Source organism: Ammospiza nelsoni, chromosome 2 (genome assembly GCF_027579445.1).
Source record: "Ammospiza nelsoni isolate bAmmNel1 chromosome 2, bAmmNel1.pri, whole genome shotgun sequence".
In the NCBI taxonomy this organism is placed as follows: Eukaryota; Metazoa; Chordata; class Aves; order Passeriformes; family Passerellidae; genus Ammospiza; species Ammospiza nelsoni.
Window position 1 is genome coordinate 80,291,869 of NC_080634.1, and position 27,951 is coordinate 80,319,819.

Genomic DNA, 27,951 nt, shown 5'->3' on the forward strand with positions numbered 1-27,951 from the left:
CTCCCTAACATTTCTAATGTCAGCCATTTTCATCAAGGAATAGCTGAATGTGGTCCTGCTCTCCAAAGTATTGACGGCTCCCTCCAGTTTGATTTCACTCACCAGCTTGTTGGGAGTGCACTCTGTCCCATCATCCAGGTTGTTTAATAAAGACAATAAATAGTGTTTATCCCAGTATGGATCCCTGAGGGAAGCTGCTAGTAAGTGATTGCCCCTAAAGTTGGTGCTGCTGATCAGAACCCTTTGAGTCCAGCAGTGCAGCCAGATTCCCTCTAATCTGCTTATGCAGTGCATATCTTCCCTGTTTTTCTTTAAGGGCTGAAGAAGAAACCAAGTCAAAGGCCATCCTGAAGTCAGAGTGTACAACATTTGCCATCTTCCCCTTCCTTATCCACAGCACCAGAGTCACTCTTGGTAAATCCAATGGGATGTTAGCAGCTGCCTTGTCCATCGTGTAGCTGGCAATGGCTCCTAGGAGCTTTGCTCTGTAACTTTCCCAGGGATAGAAAGCTATGAGGATCCTCTTCTTGCCCTCCTTGAAGATGGGTGTGACATTTGCACTTACCCAGTCAGGAACCTGTCCTAATCACCATGATATTCCAGTGAGGTAGCCTTGACCACCTCCCTGAGAGCCCTGGGGTGCAGCCTATGTGGTCCTTTTGCCTCCTGTATGATCAGCTGGGCTCAAGAGCCTCCAGAATGTCTTCCTTCACAGCAGGTCTTGCTCCCGTCCCACAGGACACTCAGGGACCTGCAAGGCCTGAGGGCAAAACTAACCATTGAAAACTGACCCAAAAAGACATTGAATGTCCTGGCTTTTTTCTTGTCCTTTGTCACTAGGTCCCTTTTTTCACCACTGGGTCCACATTTTCCTTGACCATCCTTTTGTTGTACTTTACTGTGTCAGTCACATTCTAGTATTATTCTGTGGATGACTTGTCTGACAGAGCTGCTGACAGAGCAGTGTACCCATACAGATATTCTAAAAAAAGGCATTAGTTAACTATTGAAAGACAACTGAAAATAAAGGGAAATTTTCAAAGTACAAAATCATATAAAGAAAGTTGAGGGTGAACTTTAAAATTAACTGGAATGAATTTTCACACAGTGGAATTGCCTGTACAAATGAGTTTCACACAGCATTTTGAAGGGCACCAGTTTTGACATTTTAAGAAAAAGATACCTGAATGGATATTTGGGTAATACCTATTTGTATTAGATGTGAGCTCTGTCTAAAAAACAAACACTGATTCCTTGAGGAGCATACATCTGTAGTGCCCATGAACTTACTGTTTTAGCAGAAAAGGGCCATCACTAAGTTTCCTCCAGCTCCTCTAGGTTGTTGGATACTGAGCAGTGTCAGACACTAGACTTTGAATTTAGCTGATAGCCACTCTGGACTGGGGTGGTGCTTTCTGTGGTCTCTGTTGACATAATTGGTGAGTACTAACATTTAGGGAACGTTTTAGCATTCTCTGATCTCTTTTTAAAATGCACTTGCAGTCTTGGGAAATTCCTTTTTGTACTTTCCTATCTTATGATTGAGTGCACTGTTGCATGTGAATCTCTGTCTCTGAGTCACTGTTTATCACAGGATCAATAAAACCTGAAAAGCATGCCACAGTTGTGGTATTCTCTTAATTTGGTCAGAGTAGAAAGAAATAATTTAAAAGTACTTTTTTTAGAAGAGAAAATAAATTTTTTCTTTGTTTTGCTTCTATCTTCACTTGTAAAACCTGATTTTTTTCAGTGAATATTGCCTACAATGGAATAACTTCAGATGAAGAATAATTTTTGTATGTTGCTTTCTTATAGCATTTTGACTCTTAGAACTTCAGTAATTTCAGTTTATCTCAGTAACGTGTTGTGTCTATTTATACAAGTGTATTTTGTTTGTGTAAAAAGGATTATATGCAAAATTGAGTGTCTGAATGAAATGCACTAGCTCGTGTTCACAAGCTCAGTCTAGGCATCTGGTCATTGTAAAAAGTGCTTGAAGTCTTAGATTCTATGTCATCCTTGCAGTGATGGTTTAAAAACTTAAAAAACATCTTGTGTTGTGATTAAGATGAGGACCCTAAAGGGAGTTTATTTGTAGGGCCATGAAGTTAAATCAGACTGTCATTATTCCCATCTTAGGTACTGTAGTCTTTTGGCAATCCTCTAACACATTAAGTCTGGGTAAATACCGGGAGCTTAGCTTCATAAGTGAAGTGGTTTCCTTAACCTTTTGGGAAAGGTAAAATCCTTGCCATTTGTCCATTTGAATCATATTTTGTTCTGATGTAGGACATTACTGCTCTTCACACTGTTGTGTGCTGTGCTTTATGGAAAGAATCTGCTATTAGATGAAATATGTTGCCTTCTCTTCTGCCTCCAGTCCTAAACATTGGGAAATAAAATACTTTTTGTTACTTGTTCTTATTTGCTAATGAATCTGTTACCTAGAATGCCAGAAGTTACCTAGTGTGTGTTCTGAAGGGAGACCTTTGTTTGCAAAGTGGTCTAACATTTTGATTGTTATGTACTTAAAATTAACTCCTTTTGATTGTTTGGCACTACTGTTGCTGGTATCATTCTTATAACCATCTGGACCTTTCTTTTTGCAGCTTGGGTCCTGTGTTTGCGCTGTTTGTTCCATTTTATTCCTCCATTCCAAGAGTGCAGGTGACACAAGTATTGGGCCACTTTTCTATCACAAACAAGTCTCTGGTCTACATACTGGGTTTACAGGTATGGTATGTACTTACTTGTTCATCTTTCAATAAACTAATAATGTCGTTAGTAGTTAGTATTTCTGTTTGTCTGTGAATTTTGATGCTTCCATGTGCATGATTGAGCATACATTTAGCTAGTAACTATCCCATCAGCTAAAACATATAGAAACATGTGATTCTAATATGCTGAGGTGGTGAGCAAGTGGTCTGTCCTTACCTTGTCTTACATGGGAAAATAAATAGACAGTTCCACAGGTTTTTTTTTTTTTTTTTGGTCAGTATAATGAATTAGATGAAAAGAGATTAAAATGGAACGTGATCCTAAAGCATTTTTATCTTTTACCTTTCTAGTTTGCTTATATTCTTGAATTTGCTTATTTTTTCCTTGTCGATTAGAGCTCAAATAAAGCTGTAGAATATGGTATTTTTTGTGTTAAGACTGTTAGTAAATAATCAAGATTTTGGCTGAATTTCACTTTTATATAAATTAATCTTACTTGTATATCATGCCTTACCATGTGACAGGTAATTTAGAATAGTGTAACATAGAGCACAGCAGCATCATGTAGTGTTCTGTGAAATATGACTAGGAAAATATAGCTACTTGGTATAGAAAGCCAGTAATTATTCAAGAAACAATTAAAAAACCCCAAGACCCAGCAGCCTAGAAATGAATAGACATTTGTGTCACAATCTGAATGATGAGGTGTGCAAATTTATGAGAAATTAGGCTCACTTCTATATATTCTAGGGATTCAAAAATAGCTCTGGCGTGTGCAATGGGGAATACACCATAGCTATGTGAAATGTGGGAGAGAGTATTTTAGAATTAGTCAGTTTCAGAATATTGACTTGTGCTCCACATGACCATTTCATTCATCCTCTTTCCTGTTCAGCCTTTGCTTTCCTTCACTTTCTGCTCCAGCACTTTACTTTCTTGGTCTCAGAAATCTTGTTTCCTCTCTTCTGAGCCCATCACTTGCACTATTATTGAAGTCTTTGGGAAAGCCATGCTGCTGTGTGGGCTGTTTTCCATCGGGTCTTTTGCCTTTTGCTTCCATGCACACAGCACGTCCAGCTCGGATCAGTGCTGTCACTGAGCCCTGTATCTCTGTGGGATCTCTCCCTGCTGAGCTCTGAACACTTGCTGCCATCACCCAGAGCCTGAGGGGAGACTCATTTGCCTTCTTCTCATTTGGAAACTCTGCCCTTATCTCAAGTCGCTGTTTCCGTAGTCTGAACTCTGGAGGGAAGGTGTTCTCATGGTGCAGTCAGCATCACGCAGAAACATTTTACTGACCATTTTCAGTCCACTTTTCCAGTTGGTAATAACCTGCTCCAGGTGATTAATCACATACTTTGCTAGAAACAATGGGCTGCCATGTTGACTTATCAAGATTTTTAAAAAAAAAATTGCTCCAACTTATTTCTGTGATTTCATGTCAGCAAATATGTCACTGGGTAAGAACTTTATTTCCTTAATTTTGATGCTGGTGCTTAGTTTGTCTGTGACTGCATGTCTGAGAGCTTCACTTGGAGTGCCTGCCTGCTTGGAACTCTTCTCCTGTTGCTGCTGAGTCATTTCCTTTGCTTCAGTCTGTCTTTCAGACCTGTTTTTCTGTGCAGCCTATAACTGACATCCTGTTATACTTAGTAAGCTATATGAAAATAAAATGTATTGTTCTCTAGAAGGAGAACAATTGTTGGATCCCTGTGTTTTTTCCACTTGCTCCTTATGGAATACTTCTTTTTTTTAATGGTAAACTGAATTTTAACAAAGGTAAAAGTCTGACGTCTCTCATTGTCATGATGAGTGCATAACCTATATCATATTGCAACTTAGCGGTTCATATAGCAAGAACTTTGTAAAATAAAAATTTAAATCCCTGCTCTTGTCTTCTAGCTCTTAACCTCTGGTTCCTACATCTGGATTTTAGCCTTAAGTGGATTGGTAAGTCTTACTGTTAAAAAAATCATATGTTACTTAAAACACTCTGTTATGTATGTGAGCAGCACAGTATATTTGGGCTCAAAAAGAACAGAAATTACTAAGTAACACTCTGTGTTGCTAACCAGAAAGTTTTCCTCTTCAATTTCTAAATATGTGAAGCACTGACTAGCTGGTGACAAACTGATAGACAACAAAATTGGTGATTAATATTTTCAGGGTGCTGCTGCTCCCCGCATAAAATTAATTTTGTTGCCATGGATATAGTTGTACACCCACAACTACAAATGAGATCATTGAGGAAATGGTAGAAATGTGTACCCCAGGTTGAGGTTTGTTTTTTCAGATTTCAGCAAGCCTCAAGCTTTGATTCCAAAACTCAGGTTTTAATAACTTTGCTGTGAAGGTTTTTCATGCTTTGCTGTTCTCCAAGGAAATCTATAATATAGCTGTTTCTCACAATGACAGTGGCAGTAAGGGCACAAAATCATGTTCATCACATCAGTCAGATAAAGGAGCTGTGATCTTTTTCCTTTCTGACTCTGTTGTTGGTAAAGTGCTTCGTGCTGGAACAGATTGTGCTAAATTTTTCAGATTGTTAGATACTGATAAGCTTCTTTTTAAATTTTACAGACTTAGAAGTTAGGAGCTCAGGCTGATTTCTTGGCCCAAAGGACTGTAACCTTTTTCAACAGTGGGAGTGCAGCCACTTCCAAGGGAACTCATTATTAAGTTGATGGAGAACTCAAATCATGCCCTTGCTGTATAGAACCTACTAATTTGAATTTGGGTTGAGCTCAGAAGGAAATGCTGCTACAACTTAGTGATTTGATCTCTTACCATTTGCATTGACTGTGAGTTTCTAGCATAACTAATAACAGGAGTGACAGAGCAGCAGTGATGTCTGTTCATGATTTGATCTTGCTATAAATATCGATGAAAGCAGTGCAACTAACAAATCAGAATCCATCTCCCCTGGAAATCAGCCCAAGCCTCTGTGCCCACTGAAGGATCTGTGACTTCCTCCACACACACTACCCTTCCTGTTACTCTGCTGGCTCTTTTAATAGCCCTTCCTTTCTAACAGGTGTTCATTAGAGAGGGAAGGAAAGGAAAGAAATGGAAAGGCATTTTAACTCCCTCTTTCCTGATGACAGAAGCTCTGTGTATACTTGATTATACAGACATATAAAGAGTAACTCATTTTTTTCATAATACATTATACAGTTCTTATTTTCATTCCCTCTTAATATAAAGTTTTATTTTTCTATATAACAAAACTTGCTGAACTTTCTTAGTAATCTTTTTTATAAATGATCTTTCTTTTAATTTAAGATTGACAATATGTTTTACTTAGATGTAAATCCATAGGATTAAATTGAGTTACTTCTGTGTCACAAGATGGCTAAAAAATCATTTCAAGGTTTCATATTGCTTCAGTCAGCATGAATTAAGTCATCATCAATTATGATGTGTTTTCAGTGTCAATTTTTTTCTGCACTCCATGACTTTGTAAGAAGTGCTGCATTTTGAAAAGAAATTCATGTTAGGATTTTCAGCCATTTCTTTTGCATAGCATATCTGCCACACTTCTGTGATTAAGAAGTCTCTTTTTCTCCTCTGTTAGAAATTATAATTTGGTGTCTTTTGCAAAAACTTGATAAAGCAATAAAGTTTCATGGTATATTAGATAATCTAAGGAAGGATATGCAACACTATAAAGGTGCCTTTTAGTACTACAGGTGTAGTTAGTTGATAACACATGTATATGTACAATTACAGAAATAGATTGTCAAATTAATGTTAAGTCATTCTGACAACCTATGTTATGTAATTCTTATAAGTCTTAACGTTTTTCTAGCTTACTGCCTTAGTCTTTGTGGACTCAAATTTTCAGGTATTTGTACGGAAAGGATGAGTAAAGGCATGAGCACCAGGTCAGATAGGTGTAATATTTAGTCACTGGTTCATTGCCTGGTAGACACTTCACTGTATTTTAAGCACTGAAGATCACTTAGGCACTCATATTGAGTGCATTATGATGCTGTTCTGTCATTTAGCTTTTGTTACACTTCTGCTTATGTGGAATATTAAAATGGATGGTGCCAGCACAATATTTGAGTTGTTATCAGTTTCCACTTTGTCTTCAGGGTGTTCCTGGTTTATTTAAATTCTCACAATCTGTATTTGAACATGACTAAATGGGATCTGACTTTCTAGTTACATCCTTGCAAGTGTCATGAGACCTCCTTGTGAATTCTAGGCAGGGTATAGAGGTACTGGGAACTCTACTGCCTTGAGTTCTTGTTTTCAGTGGTTTTGAGTGATGCCATCATTACAGATATGCATGTATGAGTCTGTGTAGGCAGGTGGGCATTGATGTAATATGCCTGGTGATAGGGAATTTTTCACAATTTGTGGTTTCGATGGTGAATTTTTCTCAGGTGCAGAAATTACAGCTCATGATTTGTTATTGGAATACAAAGCTCTGCTGTGTCTGTCTTTGTGATAAGGTATATTTTGCTAGATCCAATTTTAAACCAGCACAGGATTACGGTCTTAAAGGCAGTTTCTTTACTGTCCACATGAAACTGGACAATCAATTATTGTACTTTTGGTATGTCAGTTGCTGGTATGTTGTATAAAACATGCTGTTTAAATACATTATGCTTATGTATAAGGAAGATAGAATTTATGAAGTAGGCTGTAAAGAAATTCACAAATCTGATGTCATCAGTAATCTGTAATCATCTTATGATTGATAGGACTAATTTAGTTTCTTGTGATTTATTTTGCCAGGAATATATGATGCCTGGTGCATACAGACAAAATTTGTTTCTTGTGATAAGAGTTTTTTGAGGTTTGTGCCATAAAATTAGGAAACATACTAGAGATACCCAAAATTCTTTCAGTAGTTGTTTACAGAAGTGCCTCCATGTAGTGCATATCGCTAAGTTAAGTGAAGGCTTGAAACAGTTTCTTCACTATTTTTTTTCTTTAAAATAGTCAAAACACCTTAGGAAGTGATATTCATGTTTCATTGGATGTAGACGTCTTCTCTCCCTTTTTTTTTTCCACCCCTTTAAAATCTTTTGGATTCCCACTTTGCATTTTTCCTTGCCTTCCATACTTTTGTAGGATTGAAATTTGAGAAGTGTGTCAAGGCTCATTCATAGCTTGAGCTCATCTGCTTAAAGAAGTCATCTCAGGTTGGTGACCAGCAGAAGACATGTCCCATGAAGGCATGCAGTTCCCTCCACTTTCTAGGATAATGTCATCAGACAGATCACAGGCCATGGGTTTTTCTGAGTAGCTTAGGGCTATATTTGATAGGGGGAAGATATCTTTCAGGCCCTTTCTGTGATTTTAGTGTTTTAGTCTTTCTTCTTTCCTCATGTTAGTTTTTTATTTGTTTGCAAGATGACCTGCACTGCATAAAGTTTAAAATTTGGAACCCACCAAGTCTCCTGTGAGCTGCCTTGAATTTATGTAGAGTTTAGTTCAAACCTTAGGAAATTGAAATTGAGAAGTTTCTAAAACCCTGCTTGACTTGGAGATTTCACTAAGCACAATGCAAGTTTTCTTCATTGTTACCGTGCTATGCTGGAATTTACTTTTCTCAGAATGTATGAAAAGTTGTGTTTTTTCTATTTAGATATTGGAAAATGTAGAGAATCTGTAATTTAGAGCTTGTACTGTAACGGCTTAAGGTTAAGATAGAAAGCTCAGACAGTGTTGAGTGCATGATTTTAATTTCAGTTAGTTCTGGTTTTTTGAGTACATTAGTTATTATGCATAATTTTGAAGTGGCTAGCTTAGTTTTACTAAGACTATAGATACTGTTAAATGCTCTCAAGTGTAATTCAGTAGTACTTTTGAGTTCTGTTTGTAAAGAATTTTATCCATCATTGCTGTTAGTTATTCATCCAGCTGAGGAGTGTTTGTATAGTGAATTCAGGTCCTTTATAATTGGCATATATAGGATAAAAAGTGATTCAGCTGGGAGAGCAAAATAATTAAACCAGTCTTTAATTGTTTTAGTTCCTGTCTTAAAAATACTATTATGTAGCTAATATCTGATCAGATCACATCTGATCAGCTGATCAGGAATAATTGATTTTCTTGTTGTTTTTCTTCCTCTCTCACACCTTTCTTGAGTGATTTTGAAGAATGCATCCTGAATTCTTTGTTGTTTTAAAACATTTTGTATTTGCATTTGTATTACCTCACAGTATAGTGTTCATGTTTAAAATATCATCCCTTCTACATACTTAAAATTCATATTAAATATGTGCTTTCTCAAAGAGAATCTTTGGTCAGAGTCTGTTAATATATGCAGTTACCTCCACATTTGTGTCCTGCTGTTCATTGTCCTTCATCCTCCAGTTAGTCTGGGTATCCTTCAGTCATCCACATTCAGTCTCATGTAGGACTTTAGTCAAAGTATGATTTTTGAACACTTTGTAACTGTGCTTGTAAGTGGATTCAGGTAAATGTTTGCTAAATGTTGGATCTAGTTAATTTCTGAATATCTGACATTGGTATTACAGTATAAATATCAGTAGTGTTGCTAATATCAGTGATACTACTCACATACTAAAAATTCTGCCCATGCTTAAGTACTTACCCAAGTAAAACCATGTGTTTTGTGTGTAATGGATGTGATTCCCCTTTCCTGATAGAACTATCTCCCAAAGAGCAAGTACTCAGTTCTCAGAATCACTGAGGGTAGCACCTGGTCCAGCCTCCCTGCTCAGGCAGGGCCACCCAGAGCAGCTTGCCCCAGGACCATGTTTTGATGGCTTTTGAGTATCTCCAAGGATGCAGACTCTACCACCTCCCTGGGCAACCTCTGCTGGTGTTCAGTCAACCTCACAGTGAAAAAGTGTTTCCTGATCCTCAGAGGGAGCCTCCCATGTTTCAGTTTGTGCCCATTTCCTCGTTTCCTGTTGCTGGGAACCACTGAGAAAAGCCTGGTTTTGTCCTCTTCATTTCCCTTCAGGCATTTCTTTACTTTGGTAAAATCCCCTGGGCGTTCTCTTCTCCAGGCCAAACAGCCCCTCTTCTCTCAGCCTCTCCTCATGTGAAAAATGCTCCCAGTTCTTTGATCATCCCTGTGGCCCTTCACTGGACTTGCTCCAGCAAGTCCATGTACATTGACACATGTGCTGAATCCTGCCCAAAACTATCGTGCAGTATTTGTGTGTGGACAGTGCTCAGTGTTCAGCTGAGTGACTGTAAGTGACTTGATCTGAGTGCCACTACATTCCACTGACTTTATTGACCTAATGCTCCCTGTGGTGGGAGCTGTGACACCCTGCCCACGTCAAGGTGTGAACATGTGACAGCTGACTAAGCTACCAGCACTTACTCCTGCATCACTTAATGCATCTGTGTAAAAAAGGAGTTGATTCATCTGGAATACAGGGGATGTTGGTTTGGAAATGAGGTTGTAATTGTCTGGGGAGGGGGGAAATGCAGATATTTCCAGCTCTGGAAGAAGGAGAAAGTAGTGAGAAAGGACAGGAAAAGGTAATAACATGTCGTAAGGCACTTTATCTGTAATATCTATGGCTTCTGTAGAAAAATGGATATTGGTTTTCAGTTTGTATTTCACTTCTAAATTTCTCTTAGATCTGAGGAAGTTTCTGTGTCCAAATTATGGTCTGTTTCATCAGCTATACCAACTGTTTTTTAGGAATTAGATTGTTCTGTCAGTATTTGCTTTTTTTGGCAGCAGTGTTGCCCTTTTTCAGAGAGGGAATCCATGAGAGTAATTCAGCTGTGTGTGTACTTTGGAGACATCTGCCAAAGGATGAGTTACATCCTAAGAGTGCCCATTTCTCTCTGGTGACTATGACACCAACTTTAAATAAGCAGCTTATTAAGTAGGCTTTTAAATTACAGATATATATTTTGGGTCAAATTAATCAAATCCTGATCTTGTAATTAAAGAGATTTGATTAACAATGTGTTAATCATCACCTATAGAACACTGGCTGAGACCAAGGGAACCTATGCTTAGGACACCAGCACAAGTTAAGAGTAGCTGTACTGTGCTGAAATGGCAGTACAGTCATGCTTGCACATACACAATGTTTTTTAGCTGATAATGCCAATGAAGCACTGATAAACTCTGAAAAAAATGTTTCAAGGTATCTGGAAAATTTATGAGCCAAATCAACAGGAAACAAAATTGAAGAAAAATATTTTAGTATCTGTATAATCTTATTTTTCTTTCAGGGTAACTTTTACAAAAGGCTGTTTATAGTATTTGCAACAATTTCCAAAAAGGAAACCCAAACAAAATAATCTGTTAGAATTGTAACAGAAGTTGAAAATACATGTGTAGTGGGGTTTATTTGTTGGGTAGTTTTGTTTCTTGGGTGGTTTTCACACAATCCCTCTTGGTTTGATAAATGCTTTCTCTAATGAAGATAAATACAGAATCCTGACATAAATTTCAACCCATCTTTTGAGTCTAATTTTTAGAATTTAGAACATACTAAGGATTAAGCAGATAAAATAGATATAAAAATGTCACTTCACCTTAAGAAAACTATTTGCTTTTTATTTGTTGTATCTGAAAATAGCCAAGTCTTGAGTACATATGATGAATGTATTTACATTTTTCCGAACAGAATAATCGAGTATTTGATGTCATGTTCTGTTAGTTAAAATAATTTTCAACATAATTCTCTACACCAGTCTGTTTACTTTTTTTTCTGTTTGATTTCCTTTTTTGGTATTAATCAAGTACAGTGAATTTAAATATTTAAAATTTAAATACTATTCCAGCTACTTGTGGAGCATATGTATCTTTGCAATTTAAAATACTGGAGAGCTTCTATGTTTGATTTACCTAATTGCAGAGAAACTACAGCTACTTCCTTTTTCTCAAAAATGTACAACTTTGGAAGGACTTGAGGGAAGAGGAGGGGAAGTCAGGCTTTATATGGGGGCAGGACAAGGTTAGGAAACTTCATGTGAAGAATCAGTAGTAAATCACAGCGTGAAGAAACTGAAAATATCTAAGCACACTTTTATTCTGCAGTGTGCCAGAGAATTTCCAGTATCCTCCATTTCCTCTTCTTAGCACTGTACAACATACAATATGGTGGAAGATGTGACTAACAGAAATTAAGATGCACCTTATGTTGCTGGCCACAAATTCTCCATTTTAACAGTGTGAACATAACCACAACGTTTTTTTGTGGTGACTTTTGGCGGCTAAAATACAGTGGAAGCTCCTCTGTTTGGGGGAAGTAGCCCTTTAATCTGATGTACAGTGCTGAAGTTGGAAGATAATGAGGTTATTTTATCTTCATTGAATAAACAATGTTGCTTTATGTTCTTAAACACTAAAAATTCACTCAATGTCATTAACAAAAACAGTGTAAAAAGTTGCTTTTTACTTTGTCAAAGCTTATGATTTTTAAAATTATATCTATCAAGTTCTGCATATGAACCAGCTATAGAGGAAGTTCTTTGGAAACACTTGACATTAAGATGAGAGTATGACACTGAGCCAGACTGAATCACGAGACTTTTTTTAACTACAAATGTCTCCATTCTGTGTTTATTGGAAATATGGAAATAGCTATCTTGTCCTCACTAATTGAAAATTATTGAAAATTTGATATAACTGACAACAACATTTTAAAGTTTCTTATACTTCCATATAATAGCTCTTCATTTTAGCATGTCCATAAACTTTTAGCCTTATGAAGCCTTTTCTCCTGATTAAGTGCTCTGGAATGACTTGCTCTCTACAACTACCTAAAAGGAGATTGTGATGAGGTGAGGGTCAATCTCTTTTTCAAGTAAGATAAGTGGAAAGTCCTTTAAGTTGTGCCAGGGAAGGTTTAGATTGAACATTAGGAAAAATTACTCTCCAAAAGGTTCATCAAGCCCTGGAACAGGCTGCCCAGGGCAGAAAGAAGTTGAGTCACAATCTCTATTGCTGTTTAAAGGACATGTAGATGTGGCATTTAAGGACATGGTGGTCTTGGCAGTACTGGGTTAACAACTGGACTTGATGATCTTAAAGTTCTTTTCCAACCTGAATGATTCTACGCCCAGCCATCTCCACTAAGAAAAATACAAGAATGCTTTTACTGATGCAGCTGTTAATTCAGGCTTGCAGTATGCCTTCCCTTCTGAGACAAACAAGTTCCAAAGCACTGACACCAAAGATAGGCTGCTGTTGTCTCATTGCTCTATTTTCTGTCTTGACTTGATAAATGATGATTCTCTTTGTGGTTAGTATGTTCAGACACGTGTCTAGATTTGTCATATATTCAGGGAGATGTAGACTTTCCTATCACCACTTGCTTTGTTTTGTTCTTGTGACTTTTTGAACCTGTTCAAGATTTTTGAAAACATTAGACCTTTTCAAAGGTGGTAAGAGAGAGCAGAGATGAGTTCTAGAAGGGACATTTGAAAGAAGTGAAGGAATGTTGGTGTGATGTTGGATGAAGTATTTTGAGTGGGACTTCTTTCCCTGCTTAGTTAACCCCTGTACAATCGGGTGCAGAATCCCTGGAATGAAAAGGCTCCTGGCTCCGTAGCCTAATGATACTACCTATGTCCACACCTAACAAGGTGGGAGGAAGGGAGACAATTTATATGTTCTAGTGCTGCTTGTGCATTTCGCATTGACGAAAACAATGAGATTAAATGTGTATGTAATATTTGTAATCTGGTTCAGTAATTCTCACTCCCCCAGAACTGCTTTTTCAGTTACTGTGCAATCTAGGTTTTCTTGAGTGAGGGGCCTATCTACCTAACTCCCTCAGGATCAGGGGATTTGCTTCTGGGGGACCTTCTTGCTAGGCAGACACCTCAAGCAGTACATACCAAAACCAAGTGAATTGCAGAAGTGATAAGAATTTTCTTCCTTTTGTTTTTGGTGATTATAGCTATGTCTTAGTTTCCAGCTGATGTGCACAGTTTTAGTCATGAGTTTACAGTCATCTGGAACAGTTTCACTAGAGCTGAGGAAAGCATCTCTGAGGTCGTGAAAAAGCTTCTGTTACAGTGCCCTGTCCAGTTAGGATCTTCCTTTGAATACAGAAGAAGATTTAATTAAAGGCAGCCTTCACTCTGATGTGATTATGGCCTTTATATCATTTACCTCCTTTCTCATAGCATGACTGAAAGACTGAAGAGGTTAAGACCAGTTTAGAGTTGTTCTTTCTCATTTTAGAATGACAGCCTGTGCTTGGGCTGTCAAGCAACCAGCAGCTTGGGCTCTACATCCAATTGTGAGTTATAAAATGAAAGTAATATAAAACATAAATCATTGTTTCCAAAAGCAGAATGTGTTTTTGCTAAAAGTCTTGCTACCTCATTGGGTATTTAACAATAACCTTGTTAATAGTCTGAAAAATATCCCCACTCCTAAAGAATGTTGGTTTTTCCTATACTGTCTCCCTTTGTATAATCAGCAATGCATTTAATGTCTTTATACAAATGTCAGTGAAACACAACAAATGCCAAATAAATAAATACACCAGATTCAGAGTTTCTATATGCTTTTCACGTAATTTCATTGCTGGGATATGTTTACAGATTTGTTGAGGTTCAGATCTCTTCCTGTTCAATTCACTGTGCTGTGACAGCATATTTCTTGTGGCATAACACACAGTAAGGAGTCACAAATGCTGAAATGTGGCATAACGCAGAATGCAGATGGGACTGCTTTGGGCTCAAGTGCTGTGGCTTCACAATGGCATTCAAAATAATGGCTGAGGGATGACTGTAATTCCATTTATGGGGCTTATAATTTCTCTTTCTCCTGCAGAATCTGAAATGAAATCAAGCCCCAAGGCAGGCACAAACACAGGGAATGTGGTTTTTTTCTTATAGGTAGGAGAAGGGCCTCATGAAAACTGGCTTTTTCAGTATCACAGTTTTCAATGAATTGGTTTTCAAATTTTTTTTTCCCTCCTGTAAGGCAGCTGGGCTTCTTTTGGAATGAGTGTGTGCATAGTCTTAGATTTAACTTCAGTTCTGCTGGTTTGCTTTTATTTTTACTAGAAGGAGAGATTCAGGTGGTGGGGACAGAAGCCTTAAAGGGGTTTAGTGGGTTTTTTTTGAAGGGGTGTGTAGAGTGCTTCAGCATTCTCAAGAGCTGTCTTAATCTTCTCAGGTCAGCATGCAGCATACCCTGACCAGCTCTTTTACTAGAAATTAAAATTTTGTTTTCATTTTGACCAGTTTTAGAAAGGGTCATTTTCAAGGCTTGGGCTCAATTTCCAAAACAAGCAAAAAAAACCCTTGAACCTTTATGAGTCACAGGCAATGCACCACACAGATTTAAAAAAGCAATTTGTAGTTGTAGGGAAGTAAAGAAATCCCCTGTTTGTTCTCTGATTCTTGACTGAGAACTGTGAGTAAATACAGTAAAAGTGCTTAAAAAACCAGAAAGACCGACTGTTACCTGCAACCAAATTCAAAGTAAATGTGGTGTACGTACGTTTTTTGGTTTTCAGGGTTTTTTTTAACATTTTATTTTTGATTTTAGATTTCTGGGATGTGCTACAATAGCAGTATGTTAAAAGTTCATCGAATTCTTTGTGTACCCAGATGGGTAGCAAAGATATTTTCTTGGACTCTTGAACCAGTCTTCTCATCTGCGGAGCCAACGAATGAAGTTCGAGTGGGAATGGGAGCCACAGTTGACATCCAGAGGCAGCAGAGAATGGAGTTACTGGATCGTCAAATCATGATGTCTCAGGTTGCCCAAATGAGGCGGCAGAGGCAGCAGCAGGTATTGCTATGCATTCTTTAAGGATTATATTTTTTTGCTTCAAAGATTTTGCATTGTTCCTGTTTCTTAAAATAATTTTTTAATTTTTCTCCATCAGTCTTTCATACACTGTTATACTGCTGATAGCCATTTAAGTGGTTTGTATAGCTTTGTATATTAAAACTGCTTCACAAGATGGGAGCAGGATGTCAGACAATCTTGTGGGGATATCAGTACTCCTGGCATTCTGTCACAAAAAGTGAGCCTGAAAGGTAAAGTGATTGCTTCTTGGTGTCTTTAGTGAAAGCCATTGTGTAAAGTTAGAAAGTCAAAATGCTCCTTACTCTTTTGAGTATCTGTCTGGTCAGCAGCCTTTTCAGAGAGGCTGAAAATTTTCTATGAAATTCCTTTGTTTGTAGGTGTATAGGTTGTTTCTTAAGGGCAGAAATTAAAATCTCTAAGTTACAGAGGTAAACCACAAGTGACTTTCTTTTTGCCATGTTTAATCCTCTTGGTTTATTTCCTTATTGAACAGAATAGCAGAGTCTTTTTATTTTCTCTGTTTTATACAAACTAACAAATACAGATATTCTCAGTCTTTGTGTTGTAGGGCAGCAAAACAAGGCAGGTGGTGTCTTAATTCCTCTATCTTAGATATGTTCTCTGTCTTCACTGAGTTTTCTTTGCCTGAAACACAGTTGTGTACTGATACACGAGTTCTTTTTGTGTTGGGGGTAGTGCAGTGCAAACAGACATAGCTGTGTTATCCTTAATGCATTCCCAGAATTAGAGGTGTGATGGCATAAAGCTTTGGCCTGCAGCTGGAGTATGAATCTTTGTTTCTAGTCCCTGATAACATTATTCTGGTTTTCTTATTTCCTTAACATTTCAATATGATGAAATTATTCCTCAAGCAGAAACTTCTAATCTATTTTTCTCCATTCCTATTAGAACTGTGATCAGTTTTAACATAAGAACTGAGCTAGAAATTACTCAATTCTTGAACGTTGCCTTTGTAATAGAAAATGAATTGAAACTGTATGTTGCACTACAAGCAGCTGTGAGGAGTGCAGCCGGGTTTCTTCAGATGTGAGAAAGAAGCCACTTCCAGTTATGAAGGACAGTCTTTCTAATATCTCTTTAATTACAAAAAGTGGTAAATAAGTTCAGAACGGTAAATGATAAAAGAACTGTTGATAACATTTTCTTCTCATCTTGTCCTTTCCCTAGGCTATGAACAATGAAAGTGGAAAAATGTCTTTTCATGTTTGACTTCAAATAGAATTCTTTAAAAAGATGGAGGGGTTTGACTAAAATGCAGGAACACTGTTTGAACATCAGTAAGATGCTTCCCTTTACAAGTTGCTGAAACACTTTCAAGTTACCTTCATGTTTAGCCTTTAACTTGAGCACAGCATTTATTTAACTGGTAGTGCTAATCTGTGAAACCCATGATCAGAAGGCCATAGGATCAATGTATGAATGTTCCATAGAGGCTCTGCAGAAAAGGTGTGTCATGAAAGCTTTGGACCCACCTGGTGTTTTTTAATGACTCATTCACAGAATTTACTGGTCATCAGCTAAATCGGAAAAAGCATCACTCACAAATGTTGCTGTGCAGTGGTAATAATGAAAAACAGACTATTTTCATCTCAAAGTAATATTTGAAAAGTTGAAAACCATTTTCTGGATTGGTGTACTTGGGCCTTTAGAAATTTGGCAAGGTGTAATTTGAAGACAGTGGAGTGGAAGAGATCATGCTAGAGATGAAAAGAATTTAGATGATAATTTTACCTGTGGGAGTGAAGCTATAAAGAATGCAGCTCCATTTCTTAGATAGTTTTTTTTTTTGTAAAATTTAAAATAATGAAAGCTGTGAAGTACATGTCAGTCATCAAAACAGGCTTTGAATTATATTCTGGGTAAATGTGTGGATTTCTGAAGGCCCAATATGCTGTCTGTAGGTACTGAGCCATAGGTGAGATAAATTAACATTTTCTCTCACACCTTCTCCTTTGCTTGGTGAGGGAAGTGAACTTTAGCTTTCTTCTCCATGCCATAGTGCAAGAATTTTGTTCAGCTGCCCTTTGAGAAGGTGCTCTGCTCATTCCTCCCACTCCTTTACTCTTCAGTTCATCTATTTGAGAAATGAGACAATGCAGTTTCCTTGGATGTTGGTAGCATTGTGGATGGAGAAGATCAGTGCTTCTATTGGGGCTCCATTGTCTGGGCAATGTTGGCAGACTCTCATAAGGGAGGCTCTTCTCTTAAGTAGATGCTTTTTATAAGCATCTATTTATAAGTAAGTTTATTATTTGAGTCTTCATAAGAAATTCTGAAGAACATGAGCCTGACAGGTTATGCAAACCAACATTAAAAAATGTAAATTAAAAAAATGGAGGGGGGGGAAGGGAAGAAACTGAGGGAAAAGCCTTTCTCAAAAGTTGTTTATAGTATACCTCTATGATACTGAGATGTAAATAATTGTATCTTTTTTTTCCCCTGCTGTTCATTAAACACTTCTATCCAAAGCAGAATTCACTTTGAATGCTTTCTACAAAAAAGAAAAAGGAAGGCACAATCACCCCAGAATTTCTTTGCTGGCAATTCTCTGAGCTTTACCATTCCCAGTCTTTTTCTAGCTGAACTCTTCTGGTCTGGAGGAACCTGAAGCATGGAACTGTGTGTGTGAGTGCTGGGTTGTCAAACACCCTTGAATTCAATGAGTGGATTGAGTGTGTGGTAGAATTTGAAAGTAAACCCACCAAGTTCATTACTCGATGTACCTCATTTTAGCTCTTAAAAATTCAGCGGGCACTGTGTCTGAATATGTTGCTAGAAGCTGTTATGTTGATAGTTTCTCAGGGGAGTGTGGTTAAATGGTGACTGGTTTTGTGTTTGTTTCTAGTTGCTGTGGATACAGCCCTTAAACACATGGTAGTGTTCATCTAGAAAACTTTCTAGATTGTACTGTGTTCTTTATTTGCTTCTGTGGATATTGCTGAGAAATTACAATCTTGTCCCAAATGAATTACATAGCATCACCTACATTCACCTTTAAAGGCAGTAGAATAAAATGTGTGCCATATGTATTCATTTCCTGAAAATACCAGCTTGCAATTTTTTTGCTGCTTTTTAAACTTTGCTTTTGTAGTTATTTTCTTTCACACTCTTTTGTCTATCCTACTTTGTAAATAGTTTGTCCTATTTTTCTTTTTTTCCCATTATCTGATCTGCTGTTCCCCTTCATATCACTGTCACATTTTCCCCACTGTGCCATTTTCCTCCTACATTTTTGTCACCTCTTCACCTTCATCTCTCTTGTTTCCTGTACTTTGTATTTGCTCCTATATAAAATGCTTCTTCACTTTGGGGAAGTTCTCTCCTGTCATGTCTGACCACCAGTAATCATTTGCTATTTTATCCTTTTGCTACTGTAATATTGATAAAAGTTGGTCTTCCTCTCCTGATGTTTCTATTTCTAGATCTCTTTTATTTCTCAGCATTTTTCTAAAGTTTATCTTTATTGTAACCCAAATAAAACCCTGGTGGGAAAAGGGAAGCAACTGCAGCATCTGTGCACCAGTGTGAGTATCAGGGCATCAACTTGACTTTCACTTCCCATTGAGAACGTGGAGGGAGGCTGGCAGAGAACCAGACTGTGAATAGGTAGGGAAGATATTGTGCCTAGGTGGTATTGGCTACTCTGATGTCACTGCAGACTGTTATGGGGAGGTGGTGGAAGGTTGCAAAAAGGTGAGGATCACCTTGTGTTGGCATTAAGTACAACTCCTTGGAGCACTCCTTGCTGTGCCCATTCAGGATGGGCAGTGTATCAACCTCAGTCCCTTTGTCTTGAAAGAATGGGTTTTGGAGCTGCAGAGCATTTTTGCTGAGCATGTTAAGGACATCATATTGCCTTCTTCTTTAATTCTCTTAAGTATCTTATATCAGGGAAGGGCTTCACCAGGTTGCTCCAGACTGTAACAAGCCTACAGACATACATGAAAATCTTCATTTCACTACCTCTCTGTCTACCCTGTTGGCCACTTCAAGCTTATGCTCTCTTTTCCCTCCTATATTCTTGTTCTTCTCTTCCAGTTGCCATTAATTTTCATTGAGGGCAGAATCTCCTAGATTCATACCATATGGTATCTCATATGTATATCTCATCTTTATCATATATGAGATTCTGCTGCTTGCAATGACCAGACTTTTATAACAAAGGGACTTCCTCTAATTGTTTGTTCATTAGATGTCTTTCTCCTGGGACACAGGAGAGATGTTCTGTGGGTAGGCACACTGAGTGTCTGCATTATTATGGGGAGCCTCATATCCTGAACAATTTGCAAGTTTCAGATTTTGTCAACTAAGGACTGTGTGTCTAAATTGGTAATTTACCTTCTGGTTATATCTAAGGAATAAACTCCCGACCTTGGAAAAAAAATAGATTAATGGAGCAAAGGTTTTCCTGGCTCAAGAATTCTTCCTCAGGAATGTTATCCTCATTCAGGAGGGTAGAAAAGAAATCCCCCAGTGAATATACTCCTAGACAGTCCAATTCTGCTTTTTCAAAGTGAAGAGCTAGACCCAGCTTATTTTTTAGCTTTTCTACTGGTACTGAGGTGGCACTTCAATGAAGTTTTCTTGAATCACTTCACAAGTCTGAGTACCAGCAAGAAGTCCTTCCAACAGATATTTTGAACCATGAAGACCTTCTGCAACTTTATACATTGCCAAGTCCACAAAACCCCTTGTTGTCACAGCCAGGACCTCAGATGGAAGCAGCTTTTCCATTTTGTTCCACAAATGTGTGTATCAGTGTCAGGAAGGAAACTACCAGACTGCTTTACCTGAATAAATGAGTGAGACTTTCAGCCAAGTGTCACACCAAGTCTTTTCTCTAATTTGGTTTCCATTCCAATCAGTCTGTGTTACTAAGGCTTCTTTGGGATTTTGTGACATATTTGAATAGAATCTGCCTTTAGCAACACTTGCATAAACTCCAAAGGCAGTGATATTTAGGGTACCGATAGGATAAAAAAGCTTTTATGCCTAGACTCCAGGGAAATGTGTGCACAGGATTTGACATCATATTTTTAAAGAATTCTGTTAAGCAGTGAGTGATTTAGAGATTCATTTCAGCCCATGAATGATGCTTGTATGCTGCAGCAGTAATCACTGTGGCTAAATTTAGACTCAGTATTCCATCACTCTTCCCTTCCTCTGCATGCCAATGTACACATGTGGACACCTTTTGAAATAACAGACAGTTTCCATTTTTGTAGAGAGAACAATATCTTTTCCTTCAGACCTGTGTGTCTTAAACTCATCCTTTGCTTTTTTATGCTCTTCTGGCATTTTTCAAGCCTTGGTTATTCTCTGTAGTTGTTTAAAACTATTTTATTTGTGTTGAAAATAAACTTGTATTTATATCAAGAGTGTATGGGGTGTAAAAACTGCATATGCTGCTGATGTTGGCATGCCTGAACTCTGGTTTTTAATAGTTTCATTTCAGCAATGTATTTGCAGCAACTGATAACCCACTGCTATCTAGACATTCTGGATTATTTTGCTGCATGATTTCTTTAATGGATTCTAGGTGTGAAATTAAAAATGTTGAATTTCCTGTTGAATTTCCCGGTAATGAACAATTCATGACTATTTCCTATACAGACTACCACAGAAACTTCAGATTTCTGTCTTGTTTATGGAAGTTGGCAATTCCACAGGCTGACAGAACTAGAGCCAGCAGATACTAGTACAACTAGAATAAGCTGAGTGTGTCTCATTAACAGCCAGCTGTCACAATCACAAGATTGAGTTTCTCTATCTCCTACTCATTGGTAGCACCCTGCTCATATATTGAACAATCCTTTTTTCTCTTGGACTGGAATGATGAAATTCTCTTTCATTTTGACATAGCTTTTGAGCTACAGCCTTTGAAATTGGTTTAAGATTTGTAATCAGCTTCCCTAGAGAAGCTGATTGGACAACTTCATAAAACAAAACACTGTTTTATTTCAAAGCAAATGAATTGTTTGGAAAATAGAATATTTTATTCTCCTATGTGATTGGTCTATATTTCTTTCCTCTGGCTATTTAACTAGAGGCAATTTCTTACAAAAAGCTTATGAGATACCAAATTGCCCCAGACATTTCCAGAGTATTTAATCCACAGAACTTGTTGAATCAAATTCTGTTTACAGAAGGCAGGGGTTTTTCAGGTGTACCTGTCCCTTCGTTTCTAATGAACATGGTGCAAATAAGGCATCTGTTTTGGGGGCAGTCAGTTACTGGATGCCAGGTCTGCTTCTGTTGTCCTTCCAGTCTGCACTTAGAGAGACTCGATGGCCAATTTCTTCTTCCAGAGTGCCATTCTTCCAGATGGCTAATTTCTTCTTCCATTTTCCATGGTATGTAGTGAAAAAGAAGCCTGTGCTTCAGATATTACATGGTCCTCCTTAATATGTGGGTTTTCTGGTTTGAACTCTGATACTTGCACATAACAACTGTGAGCTGGTTCCACCCTTGTTCCTTAACGTGCTGCTGTGGTGGCTTAAGCCCAGCCAGCAACAAAGCACCACACAGCCACTCACACCTCCTTCTGCCACCCTGGTGGAGGGGTGAGGAGAATCAAAACTAGGTTCAGATAAGAACAGTGTAATAATTGAAACAAAGTAAAATACAGTAGTAGTAATAATAATAAAAATAATAATAATTTTTTTAAATCCACAAATATGTGATGCACAATACAATTGCTCACCACTGGCTGACAGAGGCCAAACCCCATTCCCTAACCTGGATCAGCCCTCCTTTTGGTTAACTCACACAGTTGTATATCCTGGGCATGGTATTCTATGGTGTGAAATGTCCTTTTGTCCTGTTCAGTTCACCTGTCCCAGCTATGCAACCTTCCAGCCTTTTTTTTGTGTACCTCCTCACTGGCAGAGCATGAGCCACACAAAAATTAGTCCTTGACTTAAGATAAATACAGCTTAGCAACCCCCCAAATATCAGTGTGTTACCAACATTGTACTGATTCCAAAACACAGCACTACCAGCTGCTGAGAAGAAATGAACTCTATCCCAACTGAAATCAGGACAGATACCTTAAGAGGTGCTGCAGGTGCAAAGTGTGGACACCTTTAATACTGACTTTGAGATGTTAATAAATGGAAGCTAATCCTATTTGCAGCTAAGACAGAACTTGAACCTTCACATCCCAGAATGGGATGCTGATCTGTTTTTTTTTCCCTGTCATTACAGACTAGTCTTTTATTTACTAAGGGATGTATATTTACATTATGTAGTATTTGTATGATGATGTAGTATTTTTGAGGATTTAGGTTTGAGTTTCCTTTGTGCCAAGAGTTTATCTCAGCTTGTTAAATCAAAACAATTTTAGAACTCTGATTTCTCACTTTGATTCCAGTCTCTTCTTATTCCTTATTACTCTTTGAAAAGGGTTTTGCATAGGAGATGAGTGAAGAATTATCTAATCATTATGCTTCAATACCAGTTCAGTGTCACAAGTCCAGATCCAAAGAGCCATGGGGTAAGGATTAAAGCTGACTCTGTTTTGTGCAAAATGTCTAATACAGAGCTAAAGTTATTTCCGCAAGTACAGACTCCATGCTCATGCTGGTGGGACCTGCCTTCAGCAGCTGGAACACTGGACACTCCCAGTGTCATGCCAGTGCATGAAATCCCTTCCATTGTCTCTCAGGCAGCTTCAGAAGCCAGATTAAGGTGTTCCTTCTAGATTTCAAAGGAAATAGCTGATCAGGCTTCAGAAAAGACCACATGTGGATTTCTGAACTTGTGTGACATATGAGCTCCTCAGGGACAATGCAGGCATCAAAGTTCAGGATGCAGAAACTAAGAGCTGGAGACAGAGCCTTTTGGCTGAATAGACTTGTCTGTAGGATAAATTTCCAGGAAATTAGAATATCATTAGAAATTGCTGGGGTGCTTTACTTGGTCAAATTTTTTTTCTGTTGTTAAAAACAACACTTACAACATTAATAATAGTTTCTACCCCCTTTTAAAAGAGGGAAGTTATTAAAGTAAGAGGAAAACAAAACACAAAAAAAATTCTCCCCAAACAACCAAAAAACAGAAGAGTTTTATTGTCACAAAAAGAGACAGGCTAGACTTTGAGTAAGTGTGCTGGAAATTTCACAATTTTTCTTTCTTATGCAATGTTTAGGGCAGCAGATATCATGTCATCCAAGGCTATGCTTTTTTTTGTTTGTTTATTTATATCATCAGTATATGGACTTTGGAGTCAATACATTGTTGAAAAATTGATGCCAGAAAAGCAAGTCAGTGTTTCTTATTTTCAGTAAATTTTGTTATGAAGCTTTATATGAAAAAAAAATAAGATGGTATTTATGTCTTTATCAAGTAAAGACTTCTATACAGAGTGGAATATTTTACAAATGTAACTTTAAAAGGTGAAATGCAAAGCAATTTCCTTTTTCTTTTTTCTCACTGTGGTTATTATGTTAAGAAAAGGTGAACGTGACCTATCAGGAGGTTCTTCCTGTTTGTGCAAGGAGATGGCAAGTTGGCATTAACCATCTACAGGAGATAACATTATCAAAATATCTTAACCACGTGCATCACTTTCAAAAGGATTTTTAAAAGGCCTTTAATTTCTTTTGAAATTAATGTAATTAAAATATGTGCATATCTGAAGGCTACATAACTGGATATTTGTTAATTGTCCATAATTCAACACTTTAATTTGTGAAGCTTTGGATAAGAAGTGTTTTTACAAAATATGCCATGGCAGGTGTGTATATGGGAAACAGGTTGACCTGTTTTTCAAAACAGAGAAGAAAGAGATTATCTGAAAAGAAGTGGCATAGCCAGGTTTTAGCAGGCTGTACAATCAGAGACATTTGCTAGTTCTAGATATTTCTTCCTTATTCTGCAGGAAAGGAGGATACTTCTTTCCTGTAAACAGAATTGTCCCAGGCACCATTAAAAGAAAAAAACAACAACCCAAATTTTAAAAAAGAAAAACAAAATCAAGGATGTGACTTCAGAAGGCACAGCTTCTGTATGTAAAGGCTTGGCAGCTCTCCAGGAGTAAATCATCAATATGGCATTTCCTTAAAACCTTCTCTGTAATGAAGAGCTGCTGTTTTCCCCATTTCTTTAGTTCACTCCATTTGTAAATCTCATTCTTGGGTCATCTAAACTTGTGATGAGTTTGTTGTCATCCTGTAACAGAAGTTCCAACATCACCAGTGTTCTCCTAATCCATTTCCAATAGTGATTTATTAGAGACCAGTAAAATTACTTCCTTGGTATGTTTGTCTCCTATCAGGCAGTAACAAAGAACTTAAAATCAACTGATTCACCCAGTCTGTGCTGCTAAACAAAAGGAGACTTCTGACTTTTTCTAAAAAATTACAGCATTGGATTAAAGGGGGAAGAAAGTCTTACAGACCTTTCTTAGGTTTGTCTTGTCACCCTTCTAGTCAAATAATTAATGAAGCAGTGCTTTTGTCAAATCTTTCTCCTGATGACATGTCAAAGACTAAGCTGGGAACAGAGATAAGGGCCCAGGCACCAAATTGTGCACAGCATTTTTATGAATCATGGTCTAGAATTTTTCAGTGCTCCACATTCTCTAGCGGAACACCTGCACTGGCTGCTCCCCAACACCAAAGATCAGGACCAAGAAAAATATTGCCTAAGATAATCTCAGTGCAAGATATCCTAAGTCTATCAGTTGTAGAATCTAGCTCTGGATGTGAAAGGCTTAAGGCATCCTCCTGACCTAGTCCTGGGTCATGTTAAGTCTCAGCCCCCAAACCATGTAGAGTTGAACTTAATTCTTTTTATAACAAACTGCCAACAGGAATCACAGAAGAACTGCCTGCATTTCACTAAATGGATTAGACTGGCACACTGAAAGTGTTATCACTGAAAGTGCTGCTCAGGAAAGGAGCTTCCATAGTTGACCCTGGAGCATCCCCACTACTTAGTGTTTTGGACCACTCCAGAGAGCTTTGTTATCTGAGACAAAGCTTCTGTGGAGAGTGGGAAGATTGGTGTGAGCTCCCCTGTGCTGTTGGGTGTTGGTGCTGAGGGTCAAGTGTGGTGTGAAATGCTTAAATACGGTTTGCTGATTTCCCAGGAGGGAGTCTCAGATGGTTTAGAAGCATCACTTACATAAATTAATCAGACTGGATATCTTCATGTGAAATCTTCTTGACTTCTCACAAGTAAGTCTGGTGGCACAGTGTAAAACCAGTGTGCTACAGAAATGATAATAAAATTATGAAGGGAAGGTACGCAAAATAATTTCTGTAAGGCAAGAATGAATATTGGTTTGGAAATCTCCTTCTGTGCATTTTTGAACTGGAATTTGTGATACTTACTTGATGTTAAGACATTATGTAAAGACATTATTTGGTGCTTGGTATGGCTCAATTTAAAACAGATCTTCATGTTTCTGCTGTGACAGTTAAGGTTGTTTGAAGGTCTTTGCACATCCATACTGTGAATCCATAGCCTTGATCTCAGTCTCCTGTGGATTTAAGACATTTGCTGCACTTCCCAGTTTTCCCTTACCTTTATGAGACTGACCACATTACCAGTCCCATAGTTCCTGCTGCAGTTCCTTGAATCCCTGTTCTTTTGAGCCTGACCTTGTGGATGTGTGTCATCTAATTAGAAGCAAGACTGTGAAGGGAAACAATTTTCTTTCAGTTAAGATAAATGATTCTAATGCACCCAGTTTTGGTGAAGTTTAAAAGACTACACAGATGAGTTGTGCATCACAATGTCGGGGTTAATCCTAACCATCAGTCTTCACATACCATTAATGTTGGATATTTCCCTCTCATTAATATAGCTAAGAGCTGATACATTATGTTTACCACGGTTTCCAAAGGTAATTGAAATACTTGATTTTGATCTAATTGGTCTAGTCTGTTTTCTCTGGGAATAGGTCTTCACATGAAACTCTTTTGAATGCTTCAGTCAACATCTGTAATTTATTAAGGTATCTGCTGTAAACCTTCAAACCTAAATAGTTGTATATTACAGCGACAGTTGTAAGAAAATATTTGTAAGGAAATGGCAGTTCTTATTGAAAAGAATGAATTCTGTGTATGTTAATGCAAACTGTATTGTAAGCTTAAGGTAAGGAAGTAGACAAGTCTGTAGCATTAGGTGAGAGAGCTCAGGACAGAGAGGATGCAAAACCAAACTGGAATAGGTAGCTCAGTATTGAAGCTCAGGGCACTGCTGGAAAGGTACATTTATTTTGGTCTTCAGGTACACTGAGATAAAGGCAAATTAAGGTATATTGTAGATTTTGTATTTGATATACATTATTGTGTATGACTTATGGTGCCTCAAAGGGATGTGTCATAGTCCTGTTACTATTTTTACCAATTCAGTGTGAATGATTTGTGGCAGTATTACTTTCTTCTCAAGTCATCTCTAAATAGTAAAAACAGGTAAAGCAGCATTAGTGCAGTGCTCTCACTGAACTGTAGAGCTTAGTAGACTCTGAGAAATTCAAAGTTCAAAGTTCAAACTCAAAGTAATTCTTAGTTATGGGAAATTATATGTGGGGAAGTACAGGAGGCGATTCCCCAAGACCACAAGGGAGTGCAGTGGTGTCAGTAGAAGATCTGATCCCTCTTTCTCCTTAGGCTGATGCACCAAACCAGTTCTCCTTTTTACTACACTGTGCTGTTTGACTAACATGAGACTTACACAGAATTCTTTGATCAAAACCTCATGAATGTTAAGCAAATATTTTATACAGTATGGGAAATGTACTTTTAAAATTCAAATTCACTAACAGTGGGATCTATGTCTTGAAAATGGGTGATGGCTTCTGGCTATTTCACATCTTCACAAGGAAAAATGTACTCTAGTATAGAAGGGACTAGAATATTTCTCAAGCTGATGTTTCAAGTCTCATGACTCTTCAAATGTTTTTTTTAAGTGTGCCATTGTACTGCCCCCTGTGGTGTCTGGGCTGGTTGAGTCTCCTCTGGACAGAACGGAAGGAAACAAAGGAAAGGGCAGGAATGCTAAATATTTTTTTTTTTGTGAGCGCATTTAGCTGTTGGTGATCTGATTGAGCAGAGGGTATTTAATGCTCTAAGGATACATAAAGGCAGGAAGAGCACTCTGAGGGAAGAAAAGAAAAAGCTGTCGTAAGAGGAAAGCCTTCTGAGAAACAACGTTATAGAACTAAAATAGAGCAACTAAAGGAAGGAAGGCCATGTCCTATATATACAGAAAGGGAGGGAGATCTTCTCCATAGTAACAGGGAGAGCAGGGGAGGAGGGAAAGGACAACACAGACTGACAGACTGCAAAAAATGTTTCAACTATAGAAAAGAGAGATTGGGGTATGCTGTTACCTGCTTATGGGATCTATGGGCTTTGTGTGATACAAAATCCCTTCCAAAATGTCGATTTTAGCTAATGAAATGAGGATTAATTATTTCTGGACAATTATAAAGCTTGTATTTTAGTATTTCTTCTTTA

The 27,951-nt window shown here is 37.8% G+C and overlaps 1 protein-coding gene across 2 annotated transcripts in view; it reads left to right on the plus strand.

Annotated features, from left to right (window-relative positions):
- The window catches only part of UBAC2 (UBA domain containing 2), an 87,949-nt gene that overhangs the window by 55,015 nt on the left and 4,983 nt on the right, over nt 1–27,951 (plus strand). For both annotated transcript variants that reach the window (XM_059466810.1, XM_059466809.1), the window contains exons 5-7: nt 2,610–2,733; nt 4,621–4,668; nt 15,194–15,439. In XM_059466810.1, the coding sequence (XP_059322793.1) occupies nt 2,610–2,733; nt 4,621–4,668; nt 15,194–15,439 (418 nt within the window). The remainder of the gene's footprint in view (nt 1–2,609; nt 2,734–4,620; nt 4,669–15,193; nt 15,440–27,951) is intronic.